We start from the raw sequence: 15,069 nt of genomic DNA, 5'->3' as shown, positions 1-15,069 counted from the left end.
CCTAGGTGTTAGCTGACCGTCAGAATGCCTAGGTGTTCTAACCTCCTGCAGCTAGCTGACCGTCAGAATGCCTAGGTGTTCTAACCTCCTGCAGCTAGCTGACCGTCAGAATGCCTAGGTGTTCTAACCTCCTGCAGCTAGCTGACCGTCAGAATGCCTAGGTGTTCTAACCTCCTGCAGCTAGCTGACCGTCAGAATGCCTCGGTGTTCTAACCTCCTGCAGCTAGCTGACCGTCAGAATGCCTAGGTGTTCTAACCTCCTGCAGCTAGCTGACCGTCAGAATGCCTCGGTGTTCTAAACTCCTGCAGCTAGCTGACCGTCAGAATGCCTAGGTGTTCTAACCTCCTGCAGCTAGCTGACCGTCAGAATGCCTCGGTGTTCTGTCCAAATCCTTCACACAAACCAACCCAGATAAAAGGGATGTCTTGAAAATATTGTCTGAATTGAAGTGTGTTTTGTTTGTATAATTTACAGGAGAACAGCCGGATCAAAGTCCATATACATTACCAGTGTTTAGTATTCCAGGGTTTAGGACCCTTCCATGTGTTACAGCTGCTTTAATTCAGTCCCAAATCAACCCCTAACCCCTAGACTACACTCCCTACTTGTGAAACCTCCCTGTTGTAAAAGTATAGGACTAAGCAATATGGTGGGGCTACTACCATATCTATCCAATACATTCAGTGTTTCCCCTAGATGGGGGTCGTTAGCGCAATGACTAGAAGTCTATGGGAATGAATATAGGGGAAACACTGCATGACTAGAAGTCTATGGGAATGAATATAGGGGAAACACTGCATGACTAGAAGTCTATGGGAATAAATATAGGGGAAACACTGCATGACTAGAAGTCTATGGGAATGAATATAGGGGAAACACTGCATGACTAGAAGTCTATGGGAATGAATATAGGGGAAACACTGCATGACTAGAAGTCTATGGGAATGAATATAGGGGAAACACTGCATTCTGATCTAGACAAGTTGGGACTCGGGGTTGATTTAGGATTGGGTGCATGTATCTCTCGGTGTGTCATCTGTTGTATAGTACAAACTAACTAGGACCTCCCTGTTGTATAGTACTAACTAACTAGGACCTCCCTGTTGTATAGTACTAACTAACTAGGACCTCCCTGTTGTATAGTACTAACTAACTAGGACCTCCCTGTTGTATAGTACTAACTAACTAGGACCTCCCTGTTGTATAGTACTAACTAACTAGGACCTCCCTGTTGTATAGTACTAACTAACTAGGACCTCCCTGTTGTATAGTACTAACTAACTAGGACCTCCCTGTTGTATAGTACTAACTAACTAGGACCTCCCTGTTGTATAGTACTAACTAACTAGGACCTCCCTGTTGTATAGTACTAACTAACTAGGACCTCCCTGTTGTATAGTACTAACTAACTAGGACCTCCCTGTTGTATAGTACTAACTAACTAGGACCTCCCTGTTGTATAGTACTAACTAACTAGGACCTCCCTGTTGTATAGTACTAACTAGGACCTCGTTATGAATCAATGTGGTGTTGTTTTAGTCTGAAACACTTCTCTTGTTACTGAATACTAACGTTCCTCCTTTCCACACAGTTATTTTTAATTTTAATGTATGGTTTATTTGGGTAGGGACCGATACAAACACATCGTCTTCTCCTACACGGTTCCAGCATCTACAGTTAATGAGTAACCAGGCCAGCTTGGTTTGCTCAGCAGTGTGAAAAAGGTATTGGAAACTAAATTTGTCAAGCAGATTGTGGTAAACGCCCTGGATAAGAGCGTCTGCTAAATGACTTACATGTAAACCATACTGTTATTTTGTGTAGACTACACTACTCAGCAGTAGTATACGTGTGTGACATGAAACAGTTACCGTGACTCTTCATAGTGAAATGAACTTGTAGGGTTTCTGACTCTATATATTCCTTGGAATAATGCTTTTATGTCAAAGTGTAAAGGGAAACTGACATTCCCAGCTTTTGAAGAGTAAACATTCATGCCTCCTCGACACTTATAAGCTGTTATTCATTTTTGTATCAGTTAATTTTACTGTTTTGTTAATGTTTGTATTTATTCAATCGTTTTATTTTTGCACTTGTTACTTTGCCTTTGATTCCCTGTGAAGTGAAGATCCATTCCAATGTTGAACAAACATAATTATTACTGCAAGTGTTTTAAAATCTATTTAGAGATGTGTACATGTATATGTTGTGCACCATATGATCTATTATATGTGCAATAAAGAGATGTTATACAGGAGTGTTCGGTCAGTCAATCAGGACAGATTCAATACAAAATGATTTAATCATTTGAATGAGTACATTGGAATGTACATGTTTCAACATTGAATTATGTTGTTAATATAATTAAAGTCATTGAATCAATACTACTACATTATCTATCGTTCCTCATGAAGTACAAAGCGTTGATTCCACTACACAAAAGAGTTGGTGCCTAGTTTTTCATGAACCGTTAGTGAAAGCCCTTTAATCTTCTGGTTGTGACTGTTTTCACCTTGCTCTCCTATCTGGCGTCCTAGCAACAACCGATAGCCGTGCAGGGAACACGTAAACAAACTGATTCATATGACCTCCAATGACTTTCCACCATTAGACGGCAGCTAAACCGGGTTACCACAACATTTTCCAACAGTCAAAAGTAAATAGATGGAACCAGAATGAAAACAAGTTACACAACTCTTGGTTTGGCACACAGATTAAAAGTGCAGATTTTAAAGTGCATCGGAAAAAAAATATTATAAAAAGGACTAATCAATTTAAGTGTTGTCATTGTGGAATCTTCTATTCTGTTCCAAGTTCCTTTCAGGTCTCCATTCCAAAGTTTTCATGACCCACTTTGTGTCTTCTCGGCTGTTGGGAAACACACAGAGAGAGAGAGAGGAGGGGAAATCATGCATCTTTCAACACATCTTTATTCAGAGGAAATGCAGTGAACGTTTGTCTGACACAGACTCCTTTGATACAGCCATGTTAAATCTGGTCACACTATAACAGACCCTCTTGTCTGACACAGACTCCTTGATACAGCCATGTTAAATCTGGCCACACTAAAACAGACCCTCTTGTCTGACACAGACTCCTTGATACAGCCATGTTAAATCTGGCCACACTAAAACAGACCCTCTTGTCTGACACAGACTCCTTGATACAGCCATGTTAAATCTGGTCACACTATAACAGACCCTCTTGTCTGACACAGACTCCTTGATACAGCCATGTTAAATCTGGTCACACTATAACAGACCCTCTTGTCTGACACAGACTCCTTGATACAGCCATGTTAAATCTGGTCACACTAAAACAGACCCTCTTGTCTGACACAGACTCCTTGATACAGCCATGTTAAATCTGGTCACACTATAACAGACCCTCTTGTCTGACACAGACTCCTTGATACAGCCATGTTAAATCTGGTCACACTATAACAGACCCTCTTGTCTGACACAGACTCCTTGATACAGCCATGTTAAATCTGGTCACACTATAACAGACCCTCTTGTCTGACACAGACTCCTTGATACAGCCATGTTAAATCTGGTCACACTATAACAGACCCTCTTGTCTGACACAGACTCCTTGATACAGCCATGTTAAATCTGGCCACACTATAACAGACCCTCTTGTCTGACACAGACTCCTTTGATACAGCCATGTTAAATCTGGTCACACTATAACAGACCCTCTTGTCTGACACAGACTCCTTGATACAGCCATGTTAAATCTGGTCACACTATAACAGACCCTCTTGTCTGACACAGACTCCTTGATACAGCCATGTTAAATCTGGTCACACTATAACAGACCCTCTTGTCTGACACAGACTCTTTGATACAGCCATGTTAAATCTGGTCACACTAAAACAGACCCTCTTGTCTGACACAGACTCCTTGATACAGCCATGTTAAATCTGGCCACACTATAACAGACCCTCTTGTCTGACACAGACTCCTTGATACAGCCATGTTAAATCTGGTCACACTATAACAGACCCTCTTGTCTGACACAGACTCCTTGATACAGCCATGTTAAATCTGGTCACACTATAACAGACCCTCTTGTCTGACACAGACTCCTTGATACAGCCATGTTAAATCTGGTCACACTATAACAGACCCTCTTGTCTGACACAGACTCTTTGATACAGCCATGTTAAATCTGGTCACACTAAAACAGACCCTCTTGTCTGACACAGACTCCTTGATACAGCCATGTTAAATCTGGTCACACTATAACAGACCCTCTTGTCTGACACAGACTCCTTGATACAGCCATGTTAAATCTGGTCACACTATAACAGACCCTCTTGTCTGACACAGACTCTTTGATACAGCCATGTTCAATCTGGTCACACTATAACAGACCCTCTTGTCTGACACAGACTCTTTGATACAGCTATGTTAAATCTGGTCACACTAAAACAGACCCTCTTGTCTGACACAGACTCCTTGATACAGCCATGTTAAATCTGGTCACACTAAAACAGACCCTCTTGTCTGACACAGACTCCTTGATACAGCCATGTTAAATCTGGTCACACTATAACAGACCCTCTTGTCTGACACAGACTCCTTGATACAGCCATGTTAAATCTGGTCACACTATAACAGACCCTCTTGTCTGACACAGACTCCTTGATACAGCCATGTTAAATCTGGTCACACTATAACAGACCCTCTTGTCTGACACAGACTCCTTGATACAGCCATGTTAAATCTGGCCACACTATAACAGACCCTCTTGTCTGACACAGACTCCTTGATACAGCCATGTTAAATCTGGTCACACTATAACAGACCCTCTTGTCTGACACAGACTCCTTGATACAGCCATGTTAAATCTGGTCACACTATAACAGACCCTCTTGTCTGACACAGACTCCTTGATACAGCCATGTTAAATCTGGTCACACTATAACAGACCCTCTTGTCTGACACAGACTCTTTGATACAGCCATGTTAAATCTGGTCACACTAAAACAGACCCTCTTGTCTGACACAGACTCCTTGATACAGCCATGTTAAATCTGGCCACACTATAACAGACCCTCTTGTCTGACACAGACTCCTTGATACAGCCATGTTAAATCTGGTCACACTATAACAGACCCTCTTGTCTGACACAGACTCCTTGATACAGCCATGTTAAATCTGGTCACACTATAACAGACCCTCTTGTCTGACACAGACTCCTTGATACAGCCATGTTAAATCTGGTCACACTATAACAGACCCTCTTGTCTGACACAGACTCTTTGATACAGCCATGTTAAATCTGGTCACACTAAAACAGACCCTCTTGTCTGACACAGACTCCTTGATACAGCCATGTTAAATCTGGTCACACTATAACAGACCCTCTTGTCTGACACAGACTCCTTGATACAGCCATGTTAAATCTGGTCACACTATAACAGACCCTCTTGTCTGACACAGACTCTTTGATACAGCCATGTTCAATCTGGTCACACTATAACAGACCCTCTTGTCTGACACAGACTCTTTGATACAGCTATGTTAAATCTGGTCACACTAAAACAGACCCTCTTGTCTGACACAGACTCCTTGATACAGCCATGTTAAATCTGGTCACACTATAACAGACCCTCTTGTCTGACACAGACTCCTTGATACAGCCATGTTAAATCTGGTCACACTATAACAGACCCTCTTGTCTGACACAGACTCCTTGATACAGCCATGTTAAATCTGGTCACACTATAACAGACCCTCTTGTCTGACACAGACTCCTTGATACAGCCATGTTAAATCTGGTCACACTATAACAGACCCTCTTGTCTGACACAGACTCCTTGATACAGCCATGTTAAATCTGGTCACACTATAACAGACCCTCTTGTCTGACACAGACTCCTTGATACAGCCATGTTAAATCTGGTCACACTATAACAGACCCTCTTGTCTGACACAGACTCCTTGATACAGCCATGTTAAATCTGGTCACACTATAACAGACCCTCTTGTCTGACACAGACTCCTTGATACAGCCATGTTAAATCTGGGACCGGGCTATAGAAACCAACAGATCTGACACCAGTCTATAGAAACCAACAGATCTGACACCAGGCTATAGATACCAACAGATCTGGGACCAGGCTATAGATACCAACAGATCTGAGACCGGGCTATAGAAACCAACAGATCTGAGACCAGACTATAGATACCAACAGATCTGGGACCGGGCTATAGAAACCAACAGATCTGAGACCGGGCTATAGAAACCAACAGATCTGGGACCAGGCTATAGAAACCAACAGATCTGACACCAGTCTATAGAAACCAACAGATCTGGGACCAGGCTATAGAAACCAACAGATCTGACACCAGTCTATAGAAACCAACAGATCTGACACCAGTCTATAGAAACCAACAGATCTGACACCAGTCTATAGAAACCAACAGATCTGAGACCGGGCTATAGATACCAACAGATCTGAGACCGGGCTATAGAAACCAACAGATCTGGGACCAGGCTATAGAAACCAACAGATCTGACACCAGTCTATAGAAACCAACAGATCTGACACCAGTCTATAGAAACCAACAGATCTGGGACCAGGCTATAGAAACCAACAGATCTGGGACCAGGCTATAGAAACCAACAGATCTGGGACCGGGCTATAGAAACCAACAGATCTGGGACCAGGCTATAGATACCAACAGATCTGGGACCGGGCTATAGAAACCAACAGATCTGAGACCGGGCTATAGATACCAACAGATCTGAGACCGGGCTATAGAAACCAACAGATCTGAGACCGGGCTATAGATACCAACAGATCTGAGACCGGGCTATAGAAACCAACAGATCTGAGACCGGGCTATAGATACCAACAGATCTGACACCAGGCTATAGAAACCAACAGATCTGACACCAGTCTATAGAAACCAACAGATCTGAGACCAGGCTATAGATACCAACAGATCTGACACCAGTCTATAGAAACCAACAGATCTGACACCAGTCTATAGAAACCAACAGATCTGAGACCAGGCTATAGATACCAACAGATCTGAGACCGGGCTATAGAAACCAACAGATCTGGGACCAGGCTATAGATACCAACAGATCTGGGACCGGGCTATAGAAACCAACAAATCTGACACCAGTCTATAGAAACCAACAGATCTGGGACCAGGCTATAGATATCAACAGATCTGAGACCGGGCTATAGAAACCAACAAATCTGACACCAGTCTATAGAAACCAACAGATCTGGGACCAGGCTATAGATATCAACAGATCTGAGACCGGGCTATAGATACCAACAGATCTGAGACCGGGCTATAGAAACCAACAGATCTGGGACCAGGCTATAGATACCAACAGATCTGGGACCAGGCTCCAGATACCAACAGATCTGGGACCAGGCTATATATATCAACAGATCTGGGACCAGGCTATAGATACCAACAGATCTGAGACCAGGCTATATACACCACACATTTCTCACAGAAACAGGCCATTACATTTTATTGAGTGATTGCTACATTACCTGTTCATCACAGCAGCAGCAGCAACAGCATCGGATCAGAACCAGGACAACAAGCAGCAGAACCATGCCTGAAAGGATGAAGGTGGACAGTCAATTGTGTACGTGTGTGTGTGTGTGTGTGTGTGTGTGTGTGTGTGTGTGTGTGTGTGTGTGTGTGTGTGTGTGTGTGTGTGTGTGTGTGTGTGTGTGTGTGTGTGTGTGTGTGTGTGTGTGTGTGTGTGTGTGTGTGTGTGTGTGTGTGTGTATTCCTACCGATGAAGATAAAGAAGACAGCGAAGGAGGCGATGTCCCAGTCAGACTGGAACAGCTGTTTAGACTGCAGTCTGGACACCACATCTGTAAACTGATCCTTAAACTCTTCCTGTAGGCTCCTCTGGTCCATGGCTACAGCTGGGCTAGAATTAGTCTCAGTAAGGGTTCACACTCTGGAGAAGAACAGTAGAGGGTTTATTATGATTATAAAATACAGGACCCACTGGGAGAAGAGATGTGATTCTGATATAGACCACAAGGTTTCTCTGGTCCATAACTGTACCAGTCAGGGTTAGTACAGGACCCACTGGGAGAAGAGACGTGTGGTAATTCTCTATAGACAAGTACAATGCACCTGACTGGCTGACTATGTCGGTCTATAAAGTAGGCCTAAAATATACAAACCAATATGTTATTTCATTGTAAGGGAGATCATGCTGCATTTTGAATGTACCTCATAAACTGGATCAGAGTTCGGCGTACCTGCTCTGCCCTAGACACAGTACGCTGCCCTAGACACAGTACGCTGCCCTAGACACAGTACGCTGCCCTAGACACAGTACGCTGCCCTAGACACAGTACGCTGCCCTAGACACAGTACTTTCACATAGACTACTATGATGAGATATAGATCAACTAGCCAAATACAGACTCTATTTTACATCTAAAAATGACAATATTTGCTTTTAACTTCTTTAACACAAGACCAACATCATTATCGTTAGTGTTTGACTGACTGTGACATCTTGATGAATTACAGCCTCAGACTTTCACTTTTAAAGAATATTCCAAGATGACCTATATATCTGACTTCACTTGAACATAAACAACTACAGTAAACTCGTATTTTCGGTAGTAATCAAACACGTTTCTACATATTTTTCCGAAGTTCATTGTACCTGTAACTCGAACAAGCTCCTGTTTTTGTTCTCTCTTCTTCCGGGTACCTGCCCGACTGACGCACCTGTCGCCGTGTGAGTCACTGTACACTGATTTGCATGGGGCAAGGGTAGGTCGTTTGAATCCTGCTTCATTTCCTCCGAGTAGATAATAATAATAATATATGCCATTTGGCAGACGCTTTTATCCAAAGCGACTTACAGTCATGTGTGCATACATTCTACGTATGGGTGGTCCCGGGGATCGAACCCACTACCCTGGCGTTACAAGCGCCATGCTCTACCAATAGATCTAAAGGTGTCTCGTGATCATGGACTTGCCGTATGTGAGAGATACTGCCAGTCGTTTCCACCATCGCTCTTGGCCATGTCTTTTCAAACGAAACGTTTATGATGTGACTGGAGGAAATGAAGTCAGAACAATTCATATGTGTGACGCATGTATATAAAACTATCATTTGTCATAGCTACATTTCTGTTTTCATTGCAGTAAATTATAAATTTATTTTTTTCTATAGTAAACCAGCTGATTTACATTATTCAAAGGAATAGCAATATTGTGTCAGGTTGAGTTGCGGTCATATGATGTGTTGTAGTAACATATTAGTTCCGTATGAGGCGCTGTTACTTTCCCGGCTTCTCATTTTCCGTTTTTCACCTCTGATGCATTGTTTACGTGGAAGTGAGTTTCGCTCCGTCTTCCGGGTTGTAAGATCCTTCAGGTTGGCATTTCGCTTACAGTGAATCTCAGCTGCGATGGCCGTGGTTCCTGCTCAATCTCTCCGGGTTTCGGATATCCGAGACCCGACGGTTCTGTTCGAGCGGTACAACACCGAGGAGATACGCGGCATCGAGCGGAAAGTCCGCGCAGAGATCGAGCACAAGAAGGAGGAACTTCGTCAGATGGTGGGCGAGCGGTACCGCGATTTGATCGACGCCGCCGACACCATCGGAGAGATGCGTCAGTGTTCGGAGAGCGTAGTTACGTCCATCCAGGACATGCACCGCTATTGCCACAAGCTGAAACAGGGGAAAAGCGTTCCCAAAGCAACAGCAAAGAAGAGGTATGTGGCTCCACTGTGAAGCTAACGAGCGGTGGTGATGGCTAACTAGTTCTGTTGATTTAGATAGCAAACTGTTCTGCAGAATACCATTCCCCGATCCCTTCTGGACGGTTTGTGATGTGCGATTAGACTCCGACAGGTTCCACCCGCTGTGAGATGAATGGTATATGTCATTGATGGGTATATCTGGGTTTCAATATCTACTACACCCTATATATCTGTGTGATTGTCTCTCTGCCCGTCCCTTTATTTATGTATGTAATGTAGCCTGTCTCAGGCCAGCTCTCCCATCAAGTCACAGGAGAGGTTCTACACCATGGCCTCTCAGATCAATCACTGTGTATCCCTGTGATTCTCTCTCTCGCTCTCTCTCTCTCTCTCTCTCTCTCTCTCACGCTCTCTCTCTCTCTCTCTCTTTTTTTCAGGTCCAGAGGCAGTCCCAGGAGTGGTTCTACACCTTGGCCTCTCAGATCAATCACTGTGTATCCCTGTGATTCTCTCTCTCTTCACACCAGGTCCAGAGGCAGTCCCAGGAGAAGTTCTACACCATGGCCTCTCAGATCAATCACTGTGTATCCCTGTGATTCTCTCTCTCTTCACACCAGGTCCAGAGGCAGTCCCAGGAGAAGTTCTACACCATGGCCTCTCAGATCAATCACTGTGTATCCCTGTGATTCTCTCTCTCTCTTCACACCAGGTCCAGAGGCAGTCCCAGGAGAAGTTCTACACTATGGCCTCTCAGATCAATCACTGTGTATCCCTGTGATTCTCTCTCTCTCTTCACACCAGGTCCAGAGGCAGTCCCAGGAGAAGTTCTACACTATGGCCTCTCAGATCAATCACTGTGTATCCCTGTGATTCTCTCTCTCTCTTCACACCAGGTCCAGAGGCAGTCCCAGGAGAAGTTCTACACTATGGCCTCTCAGATCAATCACTGTGTATCCCTGTGATTCTCTCTCTCTTCACACCAGGTCCAGAGGCAGTCCCAGGAGAAGTTCTACACTATGGCCTCTCAGATCAATCACTGTGTATCCCTGTGATTCTCTCTCTCTCACACCAGGTCCAGAGGCAGTCCCAGGAGAAGTTCTACACTATGGCCTCTCAGATCAATCACTGTGTATCCCTGTGATTCTCTCTCTCTCTCTCTCTCTCTCTCTCTCTCTCTCTCTCTCTCTCTCTTCACACCAGGTCCAGAGGCAGTCCCAGGAGAAGTTCTACACCATGGCCTCTCAGATCAAGCTGCTGCTGGAGATCCCAGAGAGGATCTGGAGTTCCATGGAGGCCTCTCAGTACCTGCAGGCAAAGACACTTATTACTAAGACAGTGGACTGTTAGCATTTCCCATAGGAAGACACGGCATACTTAGCCATCGTTGCTAATACTAGCCGGGCATGGCCAATGATGTATGTAAACCCACATTATAGGGCACTGCTAATGCTAACGAGCTAACTCTTGGTTTAATGGACACTCCTGACCAGCCAACCGATATTTAATTTCAGAATTGGTTCAAATTAGGTTACGGTCAGTTTTAGAGTTTGGGTAGTCGGGCTGTCAATGGGATGCTGGTCAGAAAAGCCCTTATAGCCTCTCCCTGGTTTTACCACCCTCTTTGCTGCAGGCCACACGGCTCTACCTGCTCTGCTGCCACCTGCACAGACAGCTCCACCTGGAGGCTGGAGGACCACAGTACAGCCCCGTCCTCGCCCGCTTCCCCATCCTGGTCAGGCAGGTGGCTGCTGCTGGACACTTCAGGTGAATGTCATCGTGATGTCATTTTGGATGAGGGAGACTATTATCAAATCTGGATTTTCTGTGAAATTGAAGAGCCTACCTCAGCAGGGCGAGGAGCACCACGTTCAATATAGGAGCACCACGTTCAATATAGGAGCACCAGGTTCAATATAGGAGCACCACGTTCAATATACCACACATAGGAGCACCAGGTTCAATATAGGAGCACCAGGTTCAATATAGGAGCACCAGGTTCAATATAGGAGCACCACGTTCAATATAGGAGCACCACGTTCAATATAGGAGCACCACGTTCAATATAGGAGCACCACGTTCAATATAGGAGCACCACGTTCAATATAGGAGCACTACGTTCAATATAGGAGCACCACGTTCAATATAGGAGCACCACGTTCAATATAGGAGCACCACGTTCAATATAGGAGCACCACGTTCAATATAGGAGCACCACGTTCAATATAGGAGCACCACGTTCAATATAGGAGCACTGTACGTTCAATATAGGAGCACCACGTTCAATATAGGAGCACCACGTTCAATATAGGAGCACCACGTTCAATATAGGAGCACCACGTTCAATATAGGAGCACTCTCTCTCTCTCTTCTACCCCCCTCCCAGGTCCACCATTTTGCTGGACAGTAAGTGGGTCCTGCGTGGTCGGGCGGTGTCTGACCAAGCCATCGCTGAGGCCCTAGTGTCCACCATGCTCCTCGAGGACAGCTCTCCACGTCAGGCTCTGGCTGACTTCCTCCTGGCTAGGAAGGCCTCTATCCAACAGCTACTCAACCAGCCACAGCATGGTACTAGTATATACCACTGTACCACAATACAATACCACACATACTTCCTACACAATACAACCAGCCACAGCATGGTACTAGTATATACCACTGTACCACAATACAATACCACACATACTTCCTACACAATACAACCAGCCACAACATGGTACTAGTATATACCACTGTACCACAATACAATACCACACATACTTCCTACACAATACAACCAGCCACAGCATGGTACTAGTATATACCACTGTACCACAATACAATACCACACATACTTCCTACACAATACAACCAGCCACAGCATGGTACTAGTATATACCACTGTACCACAATACAATACCACACAACACAATACAACACAACACAACACAACACAACATCCTACACAACACAACATCCTACACAACACAACACAATACAACACAACACAATACAACACAATACAACATCCTACACAATACAACACAACATCCTACACAATACAACACAATACAACACAACACAACACAACACAACACAACACAACACAACACAACACAACACAACACAACACACTACACTACACTACACTACACTACACTACACTACACTACACTACACTACACTACACTACACTACACTACACACACTACAATACAATACAATACAATACAATACAACACAACACAACATCCTACACAACATCCTACACAACATCCTACACAACATCCTACACAATACAACACAATACAACACAATACAACACAATACAACACAATACAACACAACACAATACAACACAATACAACACAATACAACACAATACAACATCCTACACAATACAACACAATACAACACAATACAACACAATACAACACAATACAACATCCAACACACAATACAACACAATACAACACAATACAACAACACAACATAAACACAATACAACACAATACAACACAATACAACACAATACAATAAATACAATACATAATACAACACAATACAACACAACAAATACAATACACACAATACAATACAATACAACACAATACAATACAACACAACAACACAACACAACACAACACAACACAATACAACACAACACAACACAATACAACACAACATCACTACACAAATACAACACACAACACAACACAACACAACACAACATCCTACACAACACAACACAACATCCTACACAATACAACACAACATCCTACACAACACAATACAACACAACATCCTACACAACATCCTACACAATGCAACACAACATCCTACACAACACAATACAACACAACATCCTACACAACATCCTACACAATGCAACATCTCATCTTACGTAACACAAGACCATCTCTATTCAGCTCGTCAACAGGCGAAGCCCCGACATGGTGTTAAACCAAACACAATACAACATATTACAGCCTTGACACTTCCTCTCCAAGTCAACATGTCCTGTTATCACACTTCCTCTCCAAGTCAACATGCCCTGTTATCACACTTCCTCTCCAAGTCAACATGCCCTGTTATCACACTTCCTCTCCCCTGTTATCACACTTCCTCCCCAAGTCAACATGTCCTGTTATCACACTTCCTCTCCAAGTCAACATGCCCTGTTATCACACTTCCTCTCCCCTGTTATCACACTTCCTCTCCAAGTCAACATGTCCTGTTATCACACTTCCTCTCCAAGTCAACATGTCATGTTATCACACTTCCTCTCCAAGTCAACATGCCATGTTATCACACTTCCTCCCAAGTCAACATGTCCTGTTATCACACTTCCTCCCCAAGTCAACATGCCCTGTTATCACACTTCCTCCCCAAGTCAACATGTCCTGTTATCACACTTCCTCCCCAAGTCAGCATGCCCTGTTATCACACTTCCTCTCCAAGTCAACATGCCCTGTTATCACACTTCCTCTCCCCTGTTATCACACTTCCTCCCAAGTCAACATGCCATGTTATCACACTTCCTCCCCAAGTCAACATGTCCTGTTATCACACTTCCTCCCCAAGTCAGCATGCCCTGTTATCACACTTCCTCTCCAAGTCAACATGCCCTGTTATCACACTTCCTCTCCCCTGTTATCACACTTCCTCTCCCCTGTTATCACACTTCCTCTCCCCTGTTATCACACTTCCTCTCCAAGTCAACATGTCCTGTTATCACACTTCCTCTCCCCTGTTATCACACTTCCTCTCCAAGTCAACATGTCCTGTTATCACACTTCCTCTCCCCTGTTATCACACTTCCTCTCCCCTGTTATCACACTTCCACCCCAAGTCAACATGTCCTGTTATCACACTTCCTCTCCCCTGTTATCACACTTCCTCTCCAAGTCAACATGCCCTGTTATCACACTTCCTCTCCCCTGTTATCACACTTCCTCTCCCCTGTTATCACACTTCCTCTCCAAGTCAACATGTCCTGTTATCACACTTCCATCATGCTTGGATTGTTTGGGAAAACCATTTCACTTCCTCATCTCTGTTCAGTGGACCGGTGTGGTGTTTTGATGTGTGGTTCAGGTTGACAGTCATGTCTGTGTGTGTACCAGGTGCTGGTATTAAGGCCCAGGTGTGTAGCCTGGTAGAGCTGCTGGTGACCACTCTGTACCAGGCCTACGCTGTCTTCTACGTAGCCCCAGAAGGGAGTCCTCGGCTGGGGGACGGATGGCTGAGCTCCGGCCTCCTCTTCACCACTCTGGAGAACGTCACCTCCACCACACCTACAGGTACATTACCTATAATACCTTGCAAGAAATGGTTGAAGAAGAAAAATACTTATTT

The 15,069-nt window shown here is 44.2% G+C and overlaps 1 protein-coding gene and 1 pseudogene across 1 annotated transcript; one reads left to right on the top strand and one right to left on the bottom strand.

Annotated features, from left to right (window-relative positions):
* Positions 1-2,284: 2,284 nt before the first annotated feature.
* On the bottom strand, positions 2,285-8,782 carry LOC124020583 (small integral membrane protein 22-like). The gene is made up of 4 exons (XM_046335820.1): positions 8,684-8,782; positions 7,785-7,957; positions 7,533-7,600; positions 2,285-2,869 (listed from the first exon to the last, which is right to left on the bottom strand). The coding sequence occupies exons 2-4, from the start codon at positions 7,912-7,914 to the stop codon at positions 2,822-2,824; spliced, it is 246 nt and encodes an 81-aa protein (XP_046191776.1). The 5' UTR covers positions 7,915-7,957; positions 8,684-8,782; the 3' UTR covers positions 2,285-2,821.
* Positions 8,783-9,063: 281 nt separating this feature from the next.
* The window catches only part of LOC124020580, a 36,876-nt pseudogene continuing 30,870 nt past the window's right edge, over positions 9,064-15,069 (top strand).

This window comes from Oncorhynchus gorbuscha, unplaced genomic scaffold, assembly GCF_021184085.1.
Source record: "Oncorhynchus gorbuscha isolate QuinsamMale2020 ecotype Even-year unplaced genomic scaffold, OgorEven_v1.0 Un_scaffold_859, whole genome shotgun sequence".
Classification (NCBI taxonomy): Eukaryota; Metazoa; Chordata; class Actinopteri; order Salmoniformes; family Salmonidae; genus Oncorhynchus; species Oncorhynchus gorbuscha.
The sequence above is the reverse complement of the archived record's forward strand: the minus strand, read 5'-3'. Positions and strand labels throughout refer to the sequence as shown.